Raw genomic sequence first — 23,453 nt, 5'->3', positions numbered from 1 at the left:
TGAATACTTGTTTTATTGAAGAGCAGAAGAGTTGTATCTTCCACACTCAGACTAAGCAAAAATGGGTGGCTCGCATGTAAGTAGATATTTAATTTGGATTGTCAAGAATACAGCCATTTCCTTTTGTTATTTTTGTCCATTTTCACTATAAATGTTATTAATGCAGCTGCAAATTAAGATTTAAATGCAAAGTCTACTTTGAATGTGTGTGTGGGGGGGAACTGTTATATGCAGCCAGTAACGTCTACTTCATTGCATTATGTGAATTACGACATTGTTTCTGTTACACACAGGTTCTGAGTCTTTTAATGCTGATAGTGGCGTAGTTTAAAATGGCAATATTTTAATTTTGAGAGGAAGAAACAACGAGTAGGATATCGCGGGACAACTCATTTTAAATGGCAAATTTGTACTGGACMTTTTTAAACGCTAAAGTAACTCCCTAAAAGCCTATGAAAACTCTCCAATTCCAAACGCCAGCAGTTTCAAACTTTGGCCAAGTTTATAAATGGACAGTAGGGGTAGAGTAATCTGAAACTCTGGTACTCTCAGAAGGCCTGATTAAAATCCAGGCATCAGGACTTAGCACGTTGAACGACCGTAGGAGTTTTGACTTAGAGAATTTTGGCTAACATTCAAATGTTTAGTAATAAATATCTAAATCTGCATATTTACTCTCAAAACAGCCTAATTGTGAAAAATTAGAGTGATAGTTGTGAATGCTCAGTGCTTCTGAAAATTAAGTAGCTTGCATTGAAGAAGYTGGGGTTTTTTAGCTTCATTTTAAATTTATGGATAAATGACCACAATATTTTTTCAGCTTTGCGTATTGATTTCAGAAAATCTGCAGTTTAGCAATATCAACAGGAGGCAGCTTGTTAGCTGACATACACTAATGTTGCAATAGTTTCTATCTTAAGATGTGTATTATCTTATTACACTACTGTTTTTTAATTCAAATTTAGCAAGGGCTTGAGAAATGCAGAGCATYTGCTGCTTTTGGAGCTGCTCTTCAGGTCATTTTCTCTGCCAGACTCCTAGCAGGAGAGCCTGTACCATTTGCACAAAGCTCCAGCAACTGAGCCAAGGAGCTAGGAGAGATCACAGGTCGGTGCTGGTAGAAGGGGCCAATTTCTGCATCATTGCATCTCCTTGTGAAAGAGTAGCTGGCCCCATCTCCTCACCATCCGTTTCTAGCCCAGCTGTTTACATAGGGAGAAGGAAATAATTCAACAATCTGCCTTTGCATAGGAAACATAAGGCTAAGAAAGACTCCTTCAGCACAACCCTGTATGCTGACATACACACACATCCTAGCATGGTTGGTGGGCACATCCCGAGGGACCCGACCTTGGAGAGCTGCCRCAGCCCCCGGAGGAGGTGACAACAGTTTCACTGGACAAGGGCAGATGTATCCAATTTAGCTTTAAGTTAGCCAGTTTGTCTCTATCTGTGGTAGCAGAGATCACAGTGCTACACCTCGGGCTGGTTTAGCAGTTGGATGAGTTCTGTGCTGGACGGGGAAGCCGGCAAYGATGGCCTGAATGTATCTATAGAGAAACGAAGTTGTGCTGTAGGCTTCAGTGGGAAGAGGTGTGAGCCCGTGTTGAAAGAGTATACAATGATTCAGCCTATGACTCATCTGAGATTTGCAGTTCCTTATCRTCATTCTGTGTTTATCTCTAGGAAATTACAGGTAATCTTGGAGAAATACCTGCATCTTTTTCAGAGAACCACATCTAGAATAACCTGAAAATACTTAGTTCTTAACAGAACTTTTGAGCTGCAGTTTTGTTCTTTCTCCAAATTTCACAGGTTGCAATCATAGGTTCGTGAGTGTCTTATGTATTGTATTTTTTAAACCTCCAGAGCAAGTCTTACGGCCTCACAGAGGATATACGGAAATCAACCATAGGGACTACCAGTTTGTCAGCAAATGAGCCAGTAAGCACTCTTTTTATGAAGGATGAAAGGGGCACCATAGTATTACAGCACATGTTGCAGTGGCTTATGGTGGCTTTGGGAGGCACTGCGGTACACAGAGGCAACCCCTGTTTGGCAGTCAAGATTGACACTAGTAAAGCTGGGTAAACACTGGCTTGTTTCATTTTGTTGAATTCTACATCTTTCCAAAATTTTGTCTGCTTTGAAATTTCCAAACTGAAAATTTTTTGAATAGTGCAGATTCTGGTGGGAGAAATAGAAATTGAATCATCTATGTCACCTGAGGTATTTTGTTCTGGTTAAATGAACTTAAGTTTTAAAACATAAAAAAGTATCATTAATAAATGAAGTTTGTACTGAAAGCTAAGTGTTGTTCAAAACAAAATAATTAAAATGTTCAATTACATGGATATTAAAATAGACATTTTCAGCTGTATCAAAACATCTCTTCATATTTAAAATAGAACTTTTGTCAAAACCAGTATCTTCTTAAATATATTAATTTGAAAAAAAAAGTAACAGATTTTACTGAAAAAAAAAAATGTTTTCAACAAAAAAATTCCAACCAGCACCATGGAGTAGCTTTCTCACGTAAATTGAGCTCTTGGTCAAGAGCACCTGATGCAACATTACAGCTCTGAATCTGCATACTTTCACACACTTTTCACTGTCTGAAAAGTGGATCCAGTTCCTATTTCTACAATCAACCAGTCTTGACTGTATATCCTTTGAGATTTAAAGTCTCCAATTATTGTCTCTTTGCAATCTGGTATCTTCAATCTTATCTGTACTTCTGCTTTTCTTCAAAATTACCACAAGTGGAATCAATCCATCTGAAAATCTGGGTATCTGCTCTGCTGTAAGCAAGGTGCTTTGGGGARAGATTCAAAATAGCAATAATGGTTTTCATGGTATAATGGTTTGAAAAGTTTGATTGTTTTTGACTTTTGTGAAGTTGCTTAGTTGTTTTAACGTTCTGTCTCTCAAGAATCTTATGTGTGTTATTCTGTTGTTCTCTGCGATGTTTGTGACTTAATGTGGGGGGTGGACAAGGGCTTTGTTTTTATTTTAAGCAATTATTTGAGATTCCCTGGGAGTTCCTTGAGTTTCATCTTGTTGTTGTAAGCAGCACAAACCTTCTGCCAGGGAGGGCTCTAACATAAGAAGGAGATAGCAGGTTGCCATTGGCCAGACAGTTTGGGAGCTTGAAGGTGAAAAGTAAGTATAACTTTGTAGAGGACATCTGCCTGATAAAGCTTCTTGGGGGTAAGTTCAAAGCTCGCAAACTTCACAAAGGCCTCTGAATTGCCTGTAGACATTTCTACCCTTGTAGAAATGYCTCCTTAGTACCAGTATTTTTTATTGCAGCATGATTTTATTATCTCATCACAAAGCTCAACAATAGTTATTTGTTACTTCCTCTTGTAGACTGATATTCAGTGACAGTAGATTCTTGTTCAGTCCCTGGCCATAAGCCCACAATCAGCAGAAGACAGAAATACCTTCTTGTTCAACCACATGATACTGAGGAAAAACCATGGCAGATTCCTGTTCATTTCCATGGCCCCGTTTATCCATTGTATTTGCTGTGCCCTTTAGATCTGGGTGCAGCTGTGGTAGGTGTTAACAAGCATATATCCGTGAAATATTTATGATGCATCGCAGTTGTGGCCAAAAACTATTTGAAGTATTAAAAGGTCATTATTTTTGCAAAAGACATAAAAAATGCAAAATAACAGGAATCTAAAGTTCTTCTGTGTATGTAGCATCTTCAGTAAGCTCTGCCAATTTTGGTCTTTCCTATGAAGAGTCGATAGCCTGTCAAATCTGGAAAAAATACTCTCCCCTTTACTGTTAACTGTGGCTACCCACTGAATGAACGGACTGATTCAGTTGACCTCAGTGACTCAGGTGACCTGGTTATATTTCAAAATTGCCTCTATTCTGTGAGGCAGAAAGGAGTTAGACACAGAAACCTCCATATTCAGTAGAGGCAGTTGCTTTGTCAGACACTAAACACCATATGAGGAATGTCTGTGCAGTAATAGCCCAGGCATGTATCTGATATATGGATGTATTTTTCATGTGGTGTTTAGATAATGCATCTTGCAGAGGAATGTTTTAAAAGCAAGGAAACATTAGGGACCATAGCGAGAAGCATGTAAGCGTGGGGCTTCTTTGATGGGGCACAACATCCATCCAGCTCTTCTCCCTTTAAATAATTCAGATTTAGAATATATTAAGAAGTCGATACAACATCCCCGAAGACTGTGTCCATATATTTGAGCCTTATGTAAGCATACTTAAGTCACATAAGTTTTTGTGCTAGTATTAACTAGAATTAACTTCTGCTCCATCAATATTACCTTACTGGAACTCATCACAAGACTTAGTTGATGTAATGAGAGGAGTTTAAAATTGTTAATAAGTATAAGAATACTTGAGCTATCTTTGTGTTTCTGTTCTTGTCAGAGATTTGCTTTCTTCTGAAAAAGAGGCAAGAGTAGACCAGTTTCCAATAATTTTAGTTATTATAATTACTAATAGCCCAGCATACACAGTGTTTTAAAACCAGKCATTATGATTAGTAAAACTAAAGAAGACAAGTCCATCCCTAGTGTAATAAGGAATTATTCTAAACTTGAAATTCCAGATTTGTCCTAGGCAAATAAAGCCACTTGTTTGCCATTTTTTGTGGCTTTTGTTTTCAAGATAAGTATTAACAGGRAATCACATGAAACATGACTCAGTGCCGAAATGCAGGCATGGTGCCTCTGGAAGTCTCTAGCGTCCCTTCCTACCCGGCTCCTGCTGCCACATAGAGGGCTCAAGTCCCCTCAGTCCTGTGTCACATCAGCCACCCCTGGGCAGATGTTCTGGGTACTCTGGACCTCTCAAAGGTGATGGTATTTAGTGATTTCACAACTTTGGCAATTCACTTCCACTGCATGTTACCATGGTAACTAACTGGATTTTAAAAGTAAACTCTACCGAGTTTGTACACACTAGAAATGGATGATACAAAATTCAGTCATGAGAGAACCCCTTCCAAAACTTACTTTTCTTGATTGTGGACTTCTCTATCATAGTGATGAGTGTAAATAAACTAGGTAGATAAAAGAAGTAGCCATAAGCTGTTACGAGATGATATGTTAACAGCTACCTTGAAGCAGAAGAGACATTGTAGGAGAAACATGTTTTGATTTTGCAGTTTAAAACTGTCAGAGCAATGGGGTTGACTGTTGCCACAGGAAGAAATAAATGCAACTGATTCTGTTATAATCTTCTTGTCGCTGTAGTTTTAGACTCAGATTTAGAAAAGAAGTTTATCTGCACTTCCAAGTTTGGAAGGTGCCGTTGCAAAGGCTGCTGAGCAGAGAATTGCAGTCTACATGATCTGTGCACATTGTGTTATCCACTAAATTCTTCATACTGAACCTGCTTCGTTGCTGCAAGCTGGTCCCTTGGCACGGGTGGCTCTCCTCCAGCCGATAGACCTACGAGAGCTGTGAGGCTTTGGACAGAACAGCAGCCTGCCCRGCAGGCCCCGAGTGGCGCTCGGATGCATGGAGATGGTCCTCCGAGCAGTCATGGGAGCAGATGGCAATTTTCCAGCTACGTATTGTATCTGCCTGAGAAAATTAAACAAGTGACAGGTATGTTTTACAGACTGCTGAGCAGCAGAGAAAGAAACAGTTGCTGTGAAAAGGACACATGTATGCCTTAGAGCACTCACCAACAGACGTATGTACATTTTGCCTAAACCTGTCACTCCTGTGCTCATCTTCTCATTACATCCGTAAGAACTAATTTCTTTGGCAGATGTTGCAGTAGAGAAATGTCCAAAATGAAGACCAAGAGTACTACTGTTGTAAAAACGAGACTAAGTCTTTCCTCCAGTTGCAGATGTTTAACAACCTAATCTCTGACCAAAAGTCTTAAAGACTTCTGCATTTCACATGAGTTCCTACCCAAATGCCTGAGCCCAATTATCTGCATTTCACTGAGGAAGAGCTTGCAGAAAAGCCTCTTGCTTTGACGTGGGGACTCTAAGAGGTGGGGAACCCGCCACTTGCTAAAGAATAAACTTGTCAAAAACTTGCCTTAGACTTTGTTAGACTTAGTTAGATGAGGCCTGTCCTTGACTACTGATAATTGATCTTTGTAGGGGGATTTTTGTTGTTTCCTCCGCTATACTAAAAAGCCTGTTAATATTTGGAAGTTTTACTCATGGAAGTACCTGTGAACTGAAATCGAGCAGGCTTTATCTACTTTTCTGCCCTTTCTGATTGATGGTCTGGAGCTTTCTGCAAGTCAGCTTTCTTTCCCCCAAAATATTTGCCTGCAGTCCTTCTTGTGGCTGCTGAGCGAGCAGTGTAACTGCAGCACGGTGCTGGAGCTGGCCGGCACGGCTGTGAGCAGGGGGGAAGCATAGACTGAACAAAACTTTYATGACTAGGAATGACTACTCTAGCATAAATTAGACTATTGGTGAAGTACAAATGTAGCATCATGTTTTCACTCTGTCTTTTGGAGTATAGTAGAACCAAAATAGAACAGCTTACTCCCACATTTACTATTATATTTTATTCTTAATAAARGAAATGTCTGGAGTGAGTGAGGAGAATTAATCCATTTTTCACTCAAACTATCACTTTGGGTAAGAATTAGGAGTTTGTTCTTATAACAAGATATTATCCCAATAACRTGTGCTGTAGTAGAAGACGAAAACCACAAGATAGGGTTTATGTGTCTTTTTCTTCCTCTATCCAGTACTGTTAGTCTAGTTAACCTTGGATTCCTATTACATTATAGCACATTAAAGGCTTCTGCTAGGATAAATAATTAATCTTGAGTATGTATGTGTTGATAAATAATTAATCATGCAGGGACTGGTTTGCTGAAAGATGTCTTCTGTGATGGGAATATATTAGATATAATTTAACTAATGAGATAAACACCCCAGTCATTTATCATGCTAACAAAATGACCAGATGATTTGGGACATTTCTTGGCAGACAGAGGACATAAATTTTCCTCTGTGCACGCACACACACACACACACACACACACACGCACGCACACTCACACACACACACACACACACACACAAAGAGAGAGAGAAAGGAAAGAAAAAAGAAAATAAGAAAATAAACATTCATAGAATATGGGGTTGGAAGGCACCTTGAGATGTCAGCCAACTTATCCATTGCCTGCAGCAAGATCAACTCTACCCAACCCTCTCCTGACAGATCCAGCAGCACTGAGCTGGAACAGACCTCGTTCATTAGCTGCAGATGAGACCCTCCCTGAAGGGCTTTGAGCTGCTGAATCTGTGACTGTGCTGCAGTGAAAGCTGAGACATCAGCTCATTCTCATTTGTGATGGGTTTTGAATTGTTTTGGTTTGTTTTTCTGCCATTCCTGTGCTTACCATTAGGGATATTACGGACCATTTTCGGCCTGCTTTCCTAAAGAAACAGGGTGCACATGACAGCAGTGTGTATATATCTGCTCCGCCAGGTAAAAACATTTGGACTCAMTGGAAAATTTTTAGTTGAATTTACCAGCAGGGTACAAGTCTCAAAAGTATGAGGTSCCTGTTAAGTTCAATGAAAATCAATAGAAGAGAGAGAATGTATTAGAAACCCCCTGAATGAAAGACTGGAGAGTGAAATCAACCCTTACTAGACACCAGAGAATCCATCAATCTGCCTTTTCTACAGGCTGCTGGTTTAGGTGTACTTTGTACTTTTGTTAGCCAAAGAAAAATGAAACACAAGATAAGCTTGAAACAAGGTACCTAAATGGATCTGGCACAGATGAAGACTGGGGCAGGCACTCAGCCTCCTCGGATCAGCCCAGCCCGGATTAGAGCTCTGCCCTTAGCTCTTACATCTGCACGTCCCCTGCTTTGATGAGCAACGACGCTGCTGCTGCCCCTTCCTCACGCTTCGCCCATAAGGGCCCGTGTCTGCGTTCATCCAGGCACATCATCAGCATCGATCCGTGTGAGAGCTGCTGCGGACAAGTGCCATCAGCAGCATCCTGACCGGCTTCCCTTTCAGCCGTTGTGACATTGCTCCTCCATAAACTTCTGCTCTGGAGCATGGTCGTGGCATCTGCCTAAGACGATATGGATGGCAAAGTAGCTGCGATTGTTCAGCTATTATCGGCTGTTTTCAGRTGCGGTACTTTGTCTCTCTTTTGCAATATAGGAAGCTATCTGGCATGCTCTTGGCAGTGTGTCTTCTGTGCATGTTTTCTGCCAGCTTGGCGGTTTATATCTACTTCAGGCTTAATTGTCTTTAGGTCAAGCATGCTATTAGATTTTGGTCCCAAAGTTCACATCCACTTTTGTCTTCATAAATTTCTGCCAAGTATTGCAATATTCTAACTACTGATGCCTTGAACCCACCTGAACTCTTGTTTTTCCTCTATTTCTTTCTTAATTTTGCCGACCTTTTTGCTAAAACATTTTTTTGTGCACCATAAGCACTTCCCATGCCAACATATCAAAGAAATTTCTCCAAATGCATCTCTAAGCATTGTGGACCACCATCAACTATAAGCTCATGTTACATATCCTTGAAATAAAACATAATTGACAATAAGAAAAATTACTTGATGTGCTTTACTACAAGTTAAAATGTTAGTTTTTGACCAGTGATAACCTATCCATTTTAATTGAAATAAATCTGTGACAATTTTAGCTAAAGCTGCAGAGGAAAATGATTGCTGTCTATAAACGTATTGTGTAGGCAATCACTGTTTAAGCCAAAGGAACACTGTTAGCAGAAAAAACAAATGCACATAGACAGGCCAGGAATAAAGCTAGGCTGCAAGCTAAAAGAAGGTTTCTTGCCACTAGAACACTGGTTGCACTATTTAAAATAGTATTAGCAGGAAATGTGGAAGAAAAGTTCTTTTCCATACTATGTTCAGCTGCAAAATATGTATGTAATCATCTGGTATTTCAGACTCCACACCACACTGCCAGCAAACTGATGTAAACACTCAAAGTCATTAATGACTCAATTCTAATCTAAATTCTTAACTCTGAAACAATGAGCATATTAAACAGTGACTCTGCTCTTATTTTTAAATGAGTAATATCTGCAAAGCCTCAACCAATGTTAAACATCAATTTCTTCTGCCATTTTTCCCCTTASAGCAAAATCCACCTGTGAGACATGCAGGTTAGCGAGCAGTACGGCTCTGAGACAGCCCTCCTGCCCAGGAAGGCTGTTCCCGTGGCCAGGACCAAAGGTGGGGCCAGGAGATAATGTCTTTTATCCAGAGTTTTCCAGATGACTCAGGAGTTGGCCTTGACAGTCACCTACCCAGAGTATCAGATTTCCTGTCTATAAAAACTATGATGCTGGTATTGCGCATAATGCTGTAAGAATGGTGTTCCCCAGCTTCGATTAATGTTTTACAGTGATTTATTTGAAGATGGAAGCTTTAGCCCGGCTGGCTCAATAGATTCCTGTGGTGCATTAAAACAAACATCACCTGCACATCACCAAGAAACAAACCTGCCTTTCCTTCTGCATGACTCTCTCCCTTGCAAAGAAATCTTTCTTTGTTTATGTCTTTACGAATCCTTGTAAATCCATGCTGTTATTTCAGTCATTGGYGCTACCTTTTCCCTACCTGATGCAACTGTGCTATGCACAAACTGCAACATTGGCCCTCACTGAAATCTGGGTATAACAGCCATGAAGGCATAAAATAACAGTTCCCGAAGTCTTGTAGTGTTATTAGCAGGACAAGCTGGCTCTGCTGGGGCGGTAGGAGTGGCAGGACCAGGCAGCGTTGGTCTGGCAAGAGCTGGGGGAGAGGGAGCTGGGTCCTCGGCCAGCTCCCAGCTTAACTCCCAGCCCATCCCACCGGTGCTTGTGGCAGAGCAAAGTACAGACAAGCAGATTTGGACATTTGCATAGGTATTTCCATCCATGCTGAATGACTGAAGAGTGGGAGCAAATGCCAGACAAAACCTTTTTCCTCTCTTTTCTCCCCAGTGCAACTTCTGTCCTGGGTTACATGGAAACAAATCTAGAGTGATAGTTCTGACCTCCTGTTACAGAAACGAATTAGCAATGCACTTGGATACAGCAAAACRGTCAAATCTATATTGTTAATATAGTATGTCAGTACTTTTCTCTGTATTTTGTGCTCCAGAATTGTCTTGTTTTTACTGATTTTTCAGCTATGTCCAGTGGTCCTTACTCTCACGAAAAACTGCTTTGCAGAGAACTGTAGAGTAAGCGTAGTGCCRGCTGCCTAACACTGACAGAGGCATCAATCATATGAGTGGCAGGAACACATCTTRAAAAGATGCTGACTCTAAATAACGATCRCTTCATGCCACTGTTAGTTACTCCRTCAGATGTCRTCWTCTTCCTGCAGACAGCTCCTTTCCACACAGCAYGGTGGAAGGGCAGAGATAAYCTCCCCAATTTAGTGACTGGAGTGCTGAGAACCCTTTGCATGTTAAACTTGATATTATGGAGAGGGGGCAACCGTAGYGGCACCATGCACTTGTGTGTCGTGTCTCACACTGCAAGTGTAAAACTTGAGCCCTCCGATGTCAGGACGGATTCCATCTGACTTAAGAGTTCAAAAGTTCATGTATAGAAAATTAACAGGTATGTTTCTAAAAGTTTTCAGAAGCAAATAGGAAATTAATGAGAAAAAGGGGGGACACAGAACTGATGTCCGATTTTATTTGCATAGCCTTAAGAAAAGTGATGGCCTCAATAAGTAATCCTGGTGCGAGTTGGGCATTTTTATTCTACAAAACACATCTCCTAATGGAAAGGTCCTCAACTGATTTATCAGTATCCCAACTGATAACGCATTTAGCTGTCGGCAAATACACTTTTGCACAGCCCAGTTGCACAGGTCCCCTCCTGGTGCAGGGAGAAGCGGGGCACGCGCCCGCCTGGGTGCTACGCCGCGATGCCCGCGCTGTGCTCCTCGTGTCGACACCGTGCGCGGGCGACTCTYGGGCAAAGGTGCATCCAGGACGGACTCTTGCTCTCCCGCAGGAGCCATCGTCCTGCTCGTCCAAACTCGTCGCTGCCTCCGGTCGGCTGCTGTTGTTTAGTGTGGCTTTGCAAAGAACAGTGGTGAATCTGATTCTCACAAACCTTCCTCTTACCAGATAGGGAGTGAAAATGAGGCTGTAGCGTATCAGTAACACAGACGAAAGACATTAGATCTGTTTAGTTTTCAAGCACCTTGCACAAAAATGTCTTTTGTGCCCAATTCCATCAAGGGGAAAGCRTGTGCACCCTGTAATAGAAGAATCTGAATGCAGTTCAGGCGAATACATCAGTTTTCTTTGCATTTTTCTATTTCCTTTTCCTGATAGATTTGAAGATTCTTAAWTAAAATCCCCTTAATTTTTATATGCATCTATTTCCACCTTATTTGAAAGGCTTAGACAAGCATATCTTCTAGGCTGGCGTGTGTCTGCTCTCTTTACRATCCATTCATAGTATGCGATAGCATACATATTTACAAGCAAGATTTGTGATAACAACCTGGCAGTGAAAGTCTTACTTTGGGAAGCTGCGGTAAGACAAGACTGAGAGAACTTTTTGCAGTGTTATAATACCTTTCTAATTGCAGTTGTTGTAAAAATAGCTTTCTGTTAAGGTTGTTTCAGTGAGATGGTTGCATTATGGCAGCTACAATTAGCATTAGTTTGAATCCTAGTTGCTAACTGCATTGGAAAAGCCACGTACTTAAGTGGACTTTAGTCTATCACAAAGGTAAAAACAGTGTGGGGAGTGCATTTTTACCCTTGGTATAAGACTCTGTGTCTTTGGATAGATGACTCCTTTATAGTTGTCACCACAGTTCCGGAAGAGCTTAGGAGCAAGTGCTGTGCCCTGGGGTGTCATTACGCCCRAGCAGCAGAGGGGAGAGCCGGTGCCGGCAGCCCTGCAATGCAAGAAGTCGGATGCACTTGTTGCTCTAGGCGTGGAAATGCAAAGTGTTCGCAGTGCCCCCGCAGTGGATGAGGTGCATATAGCACTAATTGATTTGAGAGACCTGTAGAATAGATTTAGAGGTCTATTTTAGCACATAGGCATTTAAAAGATCTGATTCATGGTACTAAAGGGATTGAAAAAGTTGTTGACCTTCTGCAAAAAGAGAGTGTACCAACATTTCAGCCCCTGTGATTCTCAGCTGGTGAGGTTAGTGTGAACTGGCATGCTTTTCAGTTCACATAGCTTTCGGTTATCGATATATGTCACGCTGTAAACTGCTGCTGCTGTGGACTTTGAGTTATTATATCTGACAGATATAGCTCAAGGCAACCAGATGTACTATTCTGACGAAAAAGCACCACCAACCTTATAATGGTAAATGTGCCCAGTCTGTGTGAATGCATCAGCATGAGGAATGTTTGCAGGATCCATTTTTATTAGGCCAACTGGGTTTTTGCCTGAAGGAAAGAAAACCAGCTCCCAGTATTTACAAATGTACTACAGAGGTGCAGCACAGGTCTGTAGACATCTGATAAGGAATTTACATTGGCCTAATGTTAAAGTGGTACAAACAAGTAATATTTGATCTGGCATAAAATTGTCTATTATCAAGTGATTACATCAAAATTATCTGAGCAAAGCTGAACTGGCAGAACAAGGTTATACAGGCTCAGCACCTTGTGCCGTGTGGTCACGTCTGGCTTTGCTCTGATTCTAGGAGCGCTAGTGATAGAGATGCCATACCAGCACAGCACAGCCTGGACATCACAGTTTAGGCAGGGCAAACAAAAACAGAGCAACGGCCTGATCCAAACTTCTGTGAATCAGAGAGACTAATGCAAATTTGTTTCCCATGCACCTGTTGTGTCTCTATTTTTCTAGTCAACTGCTCATCACCGTCATCATGGCTTTGATGCAGACCGGGATGCCAAGAAACTACACAAAGCCTGCAAAGGAGCAGGTGAGAAAGCTCTTGCTTTTTATACAACAAACACTTCAACATTATAGAGAGCACATGCACAAACTTATGGCAAAGCAACTATGTAAACCATTTGTAGCTAATCTTGATGTTATTCTGACACTCACCCACTTGCACAACATGCACACACACAGATAACCGTGGAGTTTTATATGATTAAGATAAATGGAAGGGAAGCCAGTTTGTTCCTCAAAGGTCTGAAACATCTGTTTTGTTAACTGCGTGGCTCCAAGGGTCAGGATGAACATAGCGTTTGCTCACTGCAGTAGGACGAGCAAGCTGTCCCTACTGATAGTGACGGTCATGGGGTCCAGCTAGTCAGGCAGGATTAAGGTCATGGTTATATAACCTTCATATGTCTCCAAGGAACAGTCAAAAACATCACCATCTCTATATGCTTCTCAGAGCCCACTGCAGCAGGTTTATATGGTGCTTCTCAATCTCTGTCAGGGATTTTTAACYAAAATGTTGGTTCACACCATCTTCTGTGGGAGTTTACACTAAGCTGGCTGACTTTGCACTAAAGTGGGTGAGGAATACCATGTTCCTCAGACCCATGGAGGTGGCAATGTCCAGCAGAGGAGAAGCAGCCAGCCAGCACAAGAGAGCAAAAAGTTATTAACCCACTACAGGCATTTGCAAAGTAAACATATATTTAAGCGTTTTTTTTCCTGCTATAGTGCTGGCATTTAGCTAGTTAAAGTGTCTGAATTTTAGGACCTGTTCTTGTCCTTTCAGCTTCCTTCCATCAAGATAGTTTCCCAGAGGACCTTCCTATTAAGAGTTTAACCTCACATTTTCAGATAGCGATGGTTTTCAGTCTGCAGTTGGATCATGCCTTCTGTCTCACTTCTAAGCAGGAAAAACTGGACAGGATGCCATAAACTTGTCCTGTACAGACACGATATGCAGTGATGAGAATGAACAAGCTGCTGCCAAATGTAAATACCATTTGCAGTTTTATTACATGTTTGGGTAGCTCATTGGAAACCATGGCAGTGCTAGGTGCTGCATGTACAGACATCAGAAAGAGAGTCCCTGCTCGTGAGAGCCTGCCAGCAAAGCTTGGCATGAAGCATGATGGTGGGTGCCACCAACAGAAGGGCACCAGGGAAGCAGGGTCTGTGTCAGTCCGCGTGATGTGCATGCTTCAGCAGACCTGGCATATGGATGGATGCACTGGAACCAACATCTAAACCCTTTATATCCTATAGACATTTTGGCAGTGCCCACTGCATGCAGAATCACAGGTCCTAATAGACCTTCTTCATCTCAACCGCTGTGTTGAAGAAACAAAGCCTGAGGCCAGCTGCTGGCCCTTCGGTTGGAAGTACTCCTGGACATGCACGTTACTGCAATAGCTCCTCCGGTGTGTCACTCAGGCACCCAAGTAGGATCTCTGCAGTCCTGTCCCATAGCTGAAAACATTGGCTGATGCTTTCCAGCAACTTTGTTTAGTGCGAACTTCTGCCTACGTGGCTGAGGGCAGGGAAAGCACAACAACAAGGTCCCCGCCTTTAGTAAGCAGCGGCAGAAGCTGCAGCTCAGAGCTGCCATTTGCTCCCCGTGCCCGGGAACCCCTCGCAGAGGGCTGTCGTGTGTCTGATTCCCGCGTGGCCTCCCCATACGCCGCCTTCCCGGGAGCTCCCGGGCCGGGGCCGGGGCCGGGGCCGGGGCTCCCCTGCGGCCGTGCACCCGGGCGCTGTGCTCCCAGTTAACTCCCTGCTTTTTCCACCAAGGAAAACAGTGCCAACAGAGAGGCTGAGGCGGTGGAGGCTGCTTCTTGCTCCTCTCCCTGTCTCCTTGCGGAGCAAAGCGCAGCCCATTCCGGACGGGTTAATAAAGCTGAGCAAAGCGTGAGGATGCAGGGCACGCGGCTCTGCGCCCCTTCCCGCCAGGACCAGGGACCATTTCCCTATCGCCTCCAGTAAGCCCGTGTCTCCGGTGAGACGTGGCCCTGGGGCAGGCCACAGGCACTGGTAGCACCCTCATTTCAGGAGCAGACAGCGGCTGCTCTGCAAAACAGAAGACTCRAGTGCCGTGATAAAATTTAAGCAGCACGAGATGGTGCTTGGAGCGTTGTAACCAACTACAGATAAAAACATCCTCAGAGGAAGCTTAGATGTTACAAAACCTGAAGCTGGCACCAGTAGATATGTGTATATTTATTTTCTTTTCTTTGGAGAGGAGGTACTTGATCTTTTTTCCTCTGTGCATTAGGCTCCTGATCAAATTCTCTGTATGCCCAACTTCTTTTTTAGGAACTGATGAAAAAACAATTATTGAAATCCTGACAAATCGAACATCAGAGCAGAGGCAACAGATAAAACAGAAGTACAAGACTGCGTTTGGCAAGGTATTTCAAAATAATTTTTCAAAATAAATGGCCTCTGGTTCAAATAGTATGCTTGTTAGAAATGTAGACTACATTCCCAGAGGACACCAGTTAGCTTCTGATTCAGTAATTTCTTTTATCTCCTGAAATAATGATTATTAATAATCTTATGCCTCAGAGTCTTCTTGAAAATGGAAACCAGTCTCAAACAGAATGAAGCATCTTAATCAAAGTTAGCAGAGCTAGAAAATAATTCATAACTAAAATCAAAAACATTTTGTCTCGTGTTCATCTTCAGCACAATTAGGGGGAAAAAGTCTGAAACAAAGTGTAAATGCAATTAATGTGGCAGGCAAATTCCCAGTTTGAATCSCTCTAAGACCAGATGCAGATTCAGAGGGACTATTTGATCTTACCCCACTATACTTTTACTGAGTAATGGATTTAGCATTGATTAAATTCCAGTGATGGAGTAGGATACCCATTGCATGACTGAGAAATCTCTCTGGGCACTTGGTTTCTGAAGGAGGAAACACTGACTGCCTTGGTGATTTGCCACTTAGGAAAACTTAGGAAAAACTAGAGCTTCCTATGTATTATTTAGATAAACAGCCAAATCCTGCAGGGCTTATTATTAAATCAGTCTTTTTTTTTTCTGGTCTGTTTGCACTTTGGACAGTAATCAGGGTTAGGAAAGCTGGCAGCACCGAACCCGAAAGCCTTCCGTCTGTAAACCTTACAACAAGCACGTGAAAGACTTTGACTGCGCAAAGACTACTATTAGCTCTATAATGYACGTTAATAAGCATATGCATTAGAAATGAGCAAATGCGGTAAGACATCCCAGCTACGWTAGCCCGTAACAGCTCGCAGAGGTTCGGTTCGTAAGGCGGCTCAGTGAAGCCGCTTCACCTTCCTGCCGGTCTTTTACTGGAAGAGACCAAGCGTTAATTTGCGATCACGTAACAGGACGTTGAAGAACGATAGGTTAAAGTTGGGTTTTCTTTTCATTTATGATCTGAGCTTGTCAAAGATTTCCTGTACTACAGGCGATGTTAGCTGCAGATAGGGCTTAAAATAAATCATTCCAAGCAATGCTCAGCAGGAGTGTTCATCTGACACATATGCACCAGATGATTCTTCTCCAGGGTCTTATTAATTTTTGAATTCAGTGGATCACATCAGAAAGGATTTTTCTTTTTTGCTGTTGGAAAATGCTGATTGCTCGAAAGCAGAGCACTTCAGAGAAATGTTTTGCTTTTCCCAAGAAATCAATTTTAAGAAAATTTTGAAGGAATTTTAGTGAGTTTGATTCCTTCTGTTACAATTTTTACAAAGCAGGAGATTTCTGCACTGTATTTCAAGGCTTCTTCAGTCAAGCCTTTAAAAAGTTAGTTTGCGTTTCTTCGAACAGGTAGTTAAAACTGGTCCAGTATTGCTGATACTTGGGGATGRGGGGATCGTTTCAATCAACATAAAACGACGATTTTTAGGAAAATTTATTTTCAAAAAAATGCCCGTGTGTTTCACAGGGTTTTATAATTTTTTTGCTATTGCTCCTTTGGGGTACGGAAGAAGCTTGGAAATCGTTAAATTCCCYGCAGCAAATGAGCGCATAAATGCAGCCTGCAGCCCCGGCTCAGGCCTGGGGCACTAACCCTTCCGACCGCCCCGGCAGGATCTGGAAGCGGCGCTGAAGGGAGACCTCAGCGGGAATTTCGAGAAGACCGTCCTGGCCCTGCTGGACCTGCCCTGCGAGTACGAGGCCCGGGAGCTTCGCCGGGCCATGGCGGGCGCCGGCACGGACGAGTCGCTGCTCATCGAGATCCTCTGCACGCGCAGCAACAAGGTGGGGACGGCTCAGCGAGCAGGGCCGCGCGCGCGCTCCGCTGCTTGTTCGAGTTTGTGAGGGGTTTTTTCTTGTGTTTTTTTCTTTTTGTTTGTTTGCCCAGCAAATCGTAAGCATAAAGGAGGCGTACAAAAGGCGTAAGTAAGACTTCCCTGGGCGCAGCTCCGCTTCGAGCCGCCAGCCCCGCGCGGGCCCTGACGGACGCCTTTCCCCCAGTCTTTGGCAGGGATCTGGAGTCCGACGTGAGAAGCGACACGAGCGGCTCCCTGCAGCGGATACTAGTCACCGTGCTGGAGGTGAGCGCGAACACGGGCTTTCTCTGCCCTCGCCACCCCGGGCAATGCTAATGAGTATTAGCTGGTGATTACAATAAGCAACGTAATAACGAGGTAGGTCTAGTGAGCAGAAGGCTTTCGGGCAGAGCGTCCAGCCCCGTGCTGCCGAGGTCCAAAGCGCCCCAACACTACGCAACTGTCGGCAGATGGCAGCAAAGCTATAACCAAAGGGGTTTTGAGCGCTGACAAACTTCCCTTCYGCTGCCAGGGGTAGCCAGCACTTGGGCTTTTTTCTTTTTCTTTTCAACATAACGTCCTTTTCCGTAGGCAAACCGAGATGAGGACCAGGAGGTCAACGTGGAGCTTGCCGGGCAGGATGCCAGAGAGCTATACGAAGTAAGCACGATCGCGGGGAAACCGCCCGGGCTCGGCGCTGCCTCGCAGGCGGCCGCGCGCGCGGGGCGCCGAGGCGGTGGCGGGGGGCCAGCCCCCGGCTCTCCTTTCCAGCGCGGGTAGACAAGCGCTCTGGAAGAGGACGTGCGATCTTCAAGGCAGGGGAAGGCCGCTGGGGAACGGAGGAGCTGGCTTTCAACCTGGTCTTAGCCAAGAGAAGCTACCAGCAGCTGAGAGCTACTTTCGAGGCTTATGAGAAGGTGAGTTGTTCTCGTCTGTGACGTGGGTTGCACACAGCACGGCCCAATGCGTAGTTCACAGACCCTACAGCTACATGTAGAGTGGGCCAACTTTTATTTCCCATTTTGAAAATTGTTCGGTGCTGTAAGTATCATGAAAAATCATAGAATCATAGAATCAGTAAGGTTGGAAGGGACCTCTGGAGATCAGCTAGTCCAACCTCCCTGTTCAAGCAGGGTCACTTAGAGCATGTTAGACAGGGTGGCATCCAGGCAGGCCTTGAATAGCTCCAGAGAAGGAGACTCCACCACCTCTCYGGGCARCCTGTGCCAGCGCTCCGTCACTCTCACAGGGRAGAAATTCCCCCTCACRCTCAGGCAGAACTTCCTGTGCTTCAATTTCTGCCCATTGCCTCTTGTCCTGTCACACGGGAGAATGAAAAATACCTCTGCAGGACCGCATCCTGACCTTACAGAAATAGGGCCTAAAAGCTGTGTCTTCTTCCAGCAAAGGACCTGTTTCCCTTTGTAGCCCACACAGTATCCAGCCAAACATACGTCCTGATWCCCTTTTCTTTCCAACCTCCACCACGAGGTGTGTCCCCACTCCCACAGGAGGACCAGCAAAGGGACAGGCTCACAGTTTATGCCCTAAAGCAGAGTTTTGCCCTTCTGATCTTTCTGTCCTTCTTCCAAGCAGAGCCTGGCTTTCTGCCTAATCCTGATCCCCCCGCTTCAGGAAAAGTGCCCTCGCACATGCATAGCAGCTCCTTAACCTACCCCCTTCTAGCCCAACRTCCCCGCTGGACCCTTACCATCCACACACCACACCACAGCATCTCCTCTGAAGACAGGGGGAGACATTGTTAAAGAGCAGTGGTGGCTGCTAGGCGGCCACCACTCCGTGATGGGCCCCTCCGTGTCCAGGGGCCTGAGCCTTTTCGGCCAGCGGGGAGGTTCACAAGCAGCTGGCTGAGTCTGCGCTGGCCCTTGTTTACCCAAGACACCCCGCTGTGTCCAAGGTTCCTACCTCCCTCATGGCGCACCATCCACAGCCCCTCCACCAGGGAAGGAGCACATCTCCCACCTCTGCCTCTTTCCCCACCATGGGCAGACAGCCTGTGCAAGTAGTTTGCTGCACTGTCCTCTGCTTCCAAGCCTCCCCCAGCCAAGGGCAAGGTAACAAGTAGGGCCACGGCTCTCTGTTACTTCTCCCCATGTCACACGAGTGACATTTTACTCATATCTAGGCTTTGATCTGATCTCCACTGAGACCTCTCACCTGGAAATTACCTCTGAAGGTTGAAACAATTGGAGATGCAAGGTCCTTCTCCTGGCAACTGGGTGGAAGCTCATTGGTAGCATTCAATCTGAGAAGAAAGTCCACCCTCCAATCCCTGTGTCACAGCCCCAAATTTCCCTAAGATGAGTCTAAGATCATCAGAAAATTGTAACCCTGGGCGCTGAAGATGAAAACCCTTCAGTCAAGGCCATATTTCAGTGTCAGCATAATAAGGAACCCTCAGTTGGAAATATATTCACAGCTTAATCCAAGCCTTGGTTTGTTGCTGGCAAGAGATCAAAACCAGTCACTAACTGCTATTCGCTCCCTCCGAGCAGCCCAAACCCTGGGGGTTGAGTTAAATGATCCAATATCCGAGATACCTTGGCTTTTTGATTTCTAAAGCCAAGCAGATCACATTGCCCAGACCGATCCATCCACATCCTGCCTGGCTGCATTTGAAGTAGAAGTGCGCCAAGATTGGAGCCATGCAAACATCCGTCCTTCTCTGCATTTGGAAAGATAAATAGGGACAGATCTACACGAGCTTGGATTTTGCAGAGGTCAAGGCCAAACTCTTAGAGGGTATCCCGTACCGGCTGATATCTGTGCTAGCTCAGGTCTGAGCTAAAAGTCAGTGTTGAGCCACGCAGGACCATCCTGATATGCAAAAGTAAAAGACTTTGGGATTTTCTTTAATTTACAGAAGTGAGGGTAAGCTATGTTTTGAAATGGCAGTCTGTTTTTCCACTTCTTCAGCCTGACAATTTCTTTCCTATAGAATAATATAGAAACTCAGGAACAACTGCAGYGCTTGTAAACTATCCCTGGGAACCCAAAGCCAATAAGTAACAAACCTTCTCACAGCTGGTGAAGCTCCAAAATTTATCATGTTTGTGTGGGAACCATCCAGAGCCTTGGTAGAGGAATTAAAGGGAGCTCAAGCGATTTCTCCTGACTCAGGGTCACCCAAGAAGAAACTACAACTTCTTTGTCAAAGAAGCCCTCAGATACAAGTGCGACTGCTTGATTTAAGTWATCCATCTCTTAACTGTTCTGCCTTACTTGGCCTCGTGTGTCCTTAATGCCCTTGATGCCAGTGAATTTATGAGCATTTACCCCAGAGGAAGACCTCCTTTGCCCTTGAATTACTCCCTTGGAAAGGCTGAAAGGGATCTAAATTGGCTTTTTTCCATTGGATCCAAAATCTGATGCTGGTTTTATGGTAACAGGATTATGTGTACAGACAACAACTCTGATGGCTCCTCTTTATTATCCTTGTAGCTGCATGGGAAAGACATAGAAGAAGCCATTAAAAGTGAAACATCTGGAGATCTGGAGAAGGCCTATCTCACTCTGGGTAAAATAAATGTTTCAGTAGCTTTCCTTTCTAGTTCTTATCGCCATCTGATATTAACTCTTAGTTAGCTCTAGTGAGAGCTATTGAGATAGTCTTAAACTAAAGCAAACATAACTGCCAGGCAAAGGAGACCCAGGTTTAAATAATGATTTCTGAATGATTTCTAAAACCTATTGGTTTTAGAAATTACACAGGCTGGATACAGGTAAATCCTCRCTCTCATTCATGTCATTCTCACTGTGGAGTACCAAGGTATTCAGTGCTAATCGTTTCATTGTGCAGCATGCTTTCCCTGTGGAGAAAGGTATGTTCACATTTAGACTCCAAGCCTCCTCCTAGCATGCCAACAGGGACGCCTTACAGAATGCAAGCCCTACCAGTTCCTATGTCTGCCTGAGCACAAATCCTGAAGAGTTTTCTTTATTTCTGCCTTATTTATTTCCTTCTCATTGAAAACATAACACAGAATGTAAATATATAAGAAAGCCTTTTACTGTTCTTCTGTAGTCAGCTGTGCCAAAGATGGCCAAGGTTACTTTGCTACGCTTCTGCACGAGTCAATGAAAGGAGCTGGGACTGATGAAAAGACCTTGATTCGCATCCTTGTGACAAGGGCTGAGGTAGGGTACCCTGCAATCTGCCATACTTCAAATTGTTTTGGGGAGGAGTACAAATTTAAAGGGTACAGGTAAGTCCTGATAGATTGTATGATAAATCAACCCAATTTCAGACCAGCGTAGAGCCACTGATGTCAGTGCTCGCACTCTGCTTTTGTCCATAGGCAACCCTAATTTTCAGATTGCATTTATTTTTATTTCCAAAAGAACTATATTCGAAAGCATGAAAGCAATTACAAGTGAAGTCAACTTTACCTGGATACAATTGGCCATGGGGAGATCTGACCCCAGAAAGATCTTTATAAGTAAAATTCTAATTATGGTAATCCTGRTTAAGATAAAACAACAGGTCCCAGATTGAGAATCGCTTATAATCATATGTTGCCAGTTCTTTCTGATTCTAGCTGGAAAAAACAGATGGGGGAGTGAGGGAAGGAAGGAAGGAAGAAAAATAAAGAGCCAAAGGAGATAATTGTGATTTTAAAAAGCACAACACTGCACAAGACATTTTAGATCCTAAACATAGTCTTTAAATCTTCCTTCGATGTAAGCTATTCAGGTTCTATCCCCAGGACTGTTTCAGTCTTGACATAGAGGAGGAGTTGTTCATAGAAGAGAGGTGAGGAGGTGATATGTATCTGATCTCAGTGATCTATAGTATGAAAAATGGAAATTAGTCTCCAGGGTAGTCTCTCCATTTAGATGTTGTCCAGTCATGATAACATTTAAAAATCTCAGTAATGAAGATCAGGGCCATGCCATGGGTGCCTTTTTACAAGAAAGCTCAAGACAAGGCATTTCATTCTCCCTCCCTGCACAATGAAACAAGAAAATTACCTGTGGATAGAAGAACACAACTATAATTTAATCATACTCTTGGAAATGTTTCTTTCTCTTCTTGCCACCRAAGAGGGGCCTCAGGAGGCCCCAACAACCTGTGCTAGTTTGTGTGGTACCGAGGCTGTGCCTGCATGGCACTACTGAGTGCTAAGCAAAGACGTCCAACAGCCCCCTCCAGCATGGCTCTCTGCACCCCACCATACCCCACCTGACAGCTAGTGTCCCATCACTACACCACACATGCAGCCTTACCTCAAGTCCAAACATTAACCTGAAAGTCCTTCAAGGGTTTGGACCTTCTGCTTTCTTCTCTGCTCCTCCCAGTGTGCACAGTGGGCTTTGGGGGACTTGGTAAAAGCAGAATATACTATGAAAAGCACATCCCGTTCTTCTAAAGAGGCTCTCCTTGCATCCTCAGAGTGACCTGCCAGGAATAAAGGAGAAGTTCCAGCAAAAGTACAACAAGTCGTTAGCTGAAGCTATCCAATCTGATACCTCTGGGGACTTCAGAAAGTTGCTGCTGGCTCTTGTACACTAAAAAGCCATCAAGAACAGAGAGGCATGCTGAGCAGCCACCTCTTGATTAGTTTCCAAAGTAGCATCCAAAAATGTGGCATTAGCAGAAAGAAAAAAATCCAATTTATTTTCTTTCCAGCTGAGAAACATGTTGCCAAGTAATGCTGGACGTGAGGTTTATGTTACGGGTATCTTGCCAAATGTCCTTAAGCAATAAAGATATTTTAAAAAACTAAATCTAAATTGACCTCTTTGTGTTTGCATATGTGGAGGAATCTTTTTTTTCTGACATTATGTCTTCTGGGTAGAYTTACTGTCTTTCTCCAGTTCAGAAGGTTATCCCTGTTCTTTCCTTACCTTTTTATCCCCAATCTGAAGGATGTCTTGTCATGCCATTGCAGGTCCTGCCAAGAGAAAATAGATGTTAATTTCTTCTCAGCCCATTATCACACCTCTTTACMCCTCTTTACACAACCTGGGAGCTGTGAATTAATGACTTAAGTCATGCCCTGAGTAAAATCCTGCTATCACCAAGGAAAGTTGTAGTGATTTCTCTGTCTGTACATTTGCCCTCTTAGCACAGTCACCCCCTAAGTTATCCCACAAAAGAGCTGAGGAGTTGCAGTCCCCATCAGCACCAGCTCCTGTGCCATGGTGCCTGAGCACAGCTGGACAGGAAGGAGGCCTTCATGAAGTGGAGCTGTCAGGCAGGTAAATGCTGTTCCCATGCAAGYAGACATGTGCCTCAGAACTGTTGTGCCAGTCTCCATCCTTGGAGGTTTCCAGCACCCAGCTGGATAACATCCTGAGTAACCTGGTCT

The 23,453-nt window shown here is 43.7% G+C and overlaps 1 protein-coding gene across 1 annotated transcript; it reads left to right on the top strand.

Annotated features, from left to right (window-relative positions):
• The first annotated feature begins 61 nt into the window (after positions 1 to 61).
• Positions 62 to 22,869, top strand: ANXA13 (annexin A13). Its single transcript, XM_085315741.1, has 12 exons — positions 62 to 76; positions 1,870 to 1,944; positions 12,830 to 12,908; positions 15,188 to 15,282; positions 16,940 to 17,110; positions 17,214 to 17,247; positions 17,327 to 17,406; positions 17,713 to 17,781; positions 17,937 to 18,038; positions 20,584 to 20,659; positions 21,167 to 21,279; positions 22,535 to 22,869. Exons 1-12 carry the CDS (start codon positions 62 to 64, stop codon positions 22,652 to 22,654), a joined length of 1,029 nt encoding a protein of 342 aa, XP_085171867.1. The 3' UTR covers positions 22,655 to 22,869.
• Positions 22,870 to 23,453: the final 584 nt, after the last annotated feature.

The sequence above is a fragment of the Rhea americana genome, unplaced genomic scaffold, assembly GCF_003343005.1.
Source record: "Rhea americana isolate MKP2758 unplaced genomic scaffold, rheAme1 scaffold_0, whole genome shotgun sequence".
Classification (NCBI taxonomy): Eukaryota; Metazoa; Chordata; class Aves; order Rheiformes; family Rheidae; genus Rhea; species Rhea americana.
Note: the sequence above shows the minus strand (reverse complement) of the source record. Positions and strands in the feature narration are given on the sequence as shown.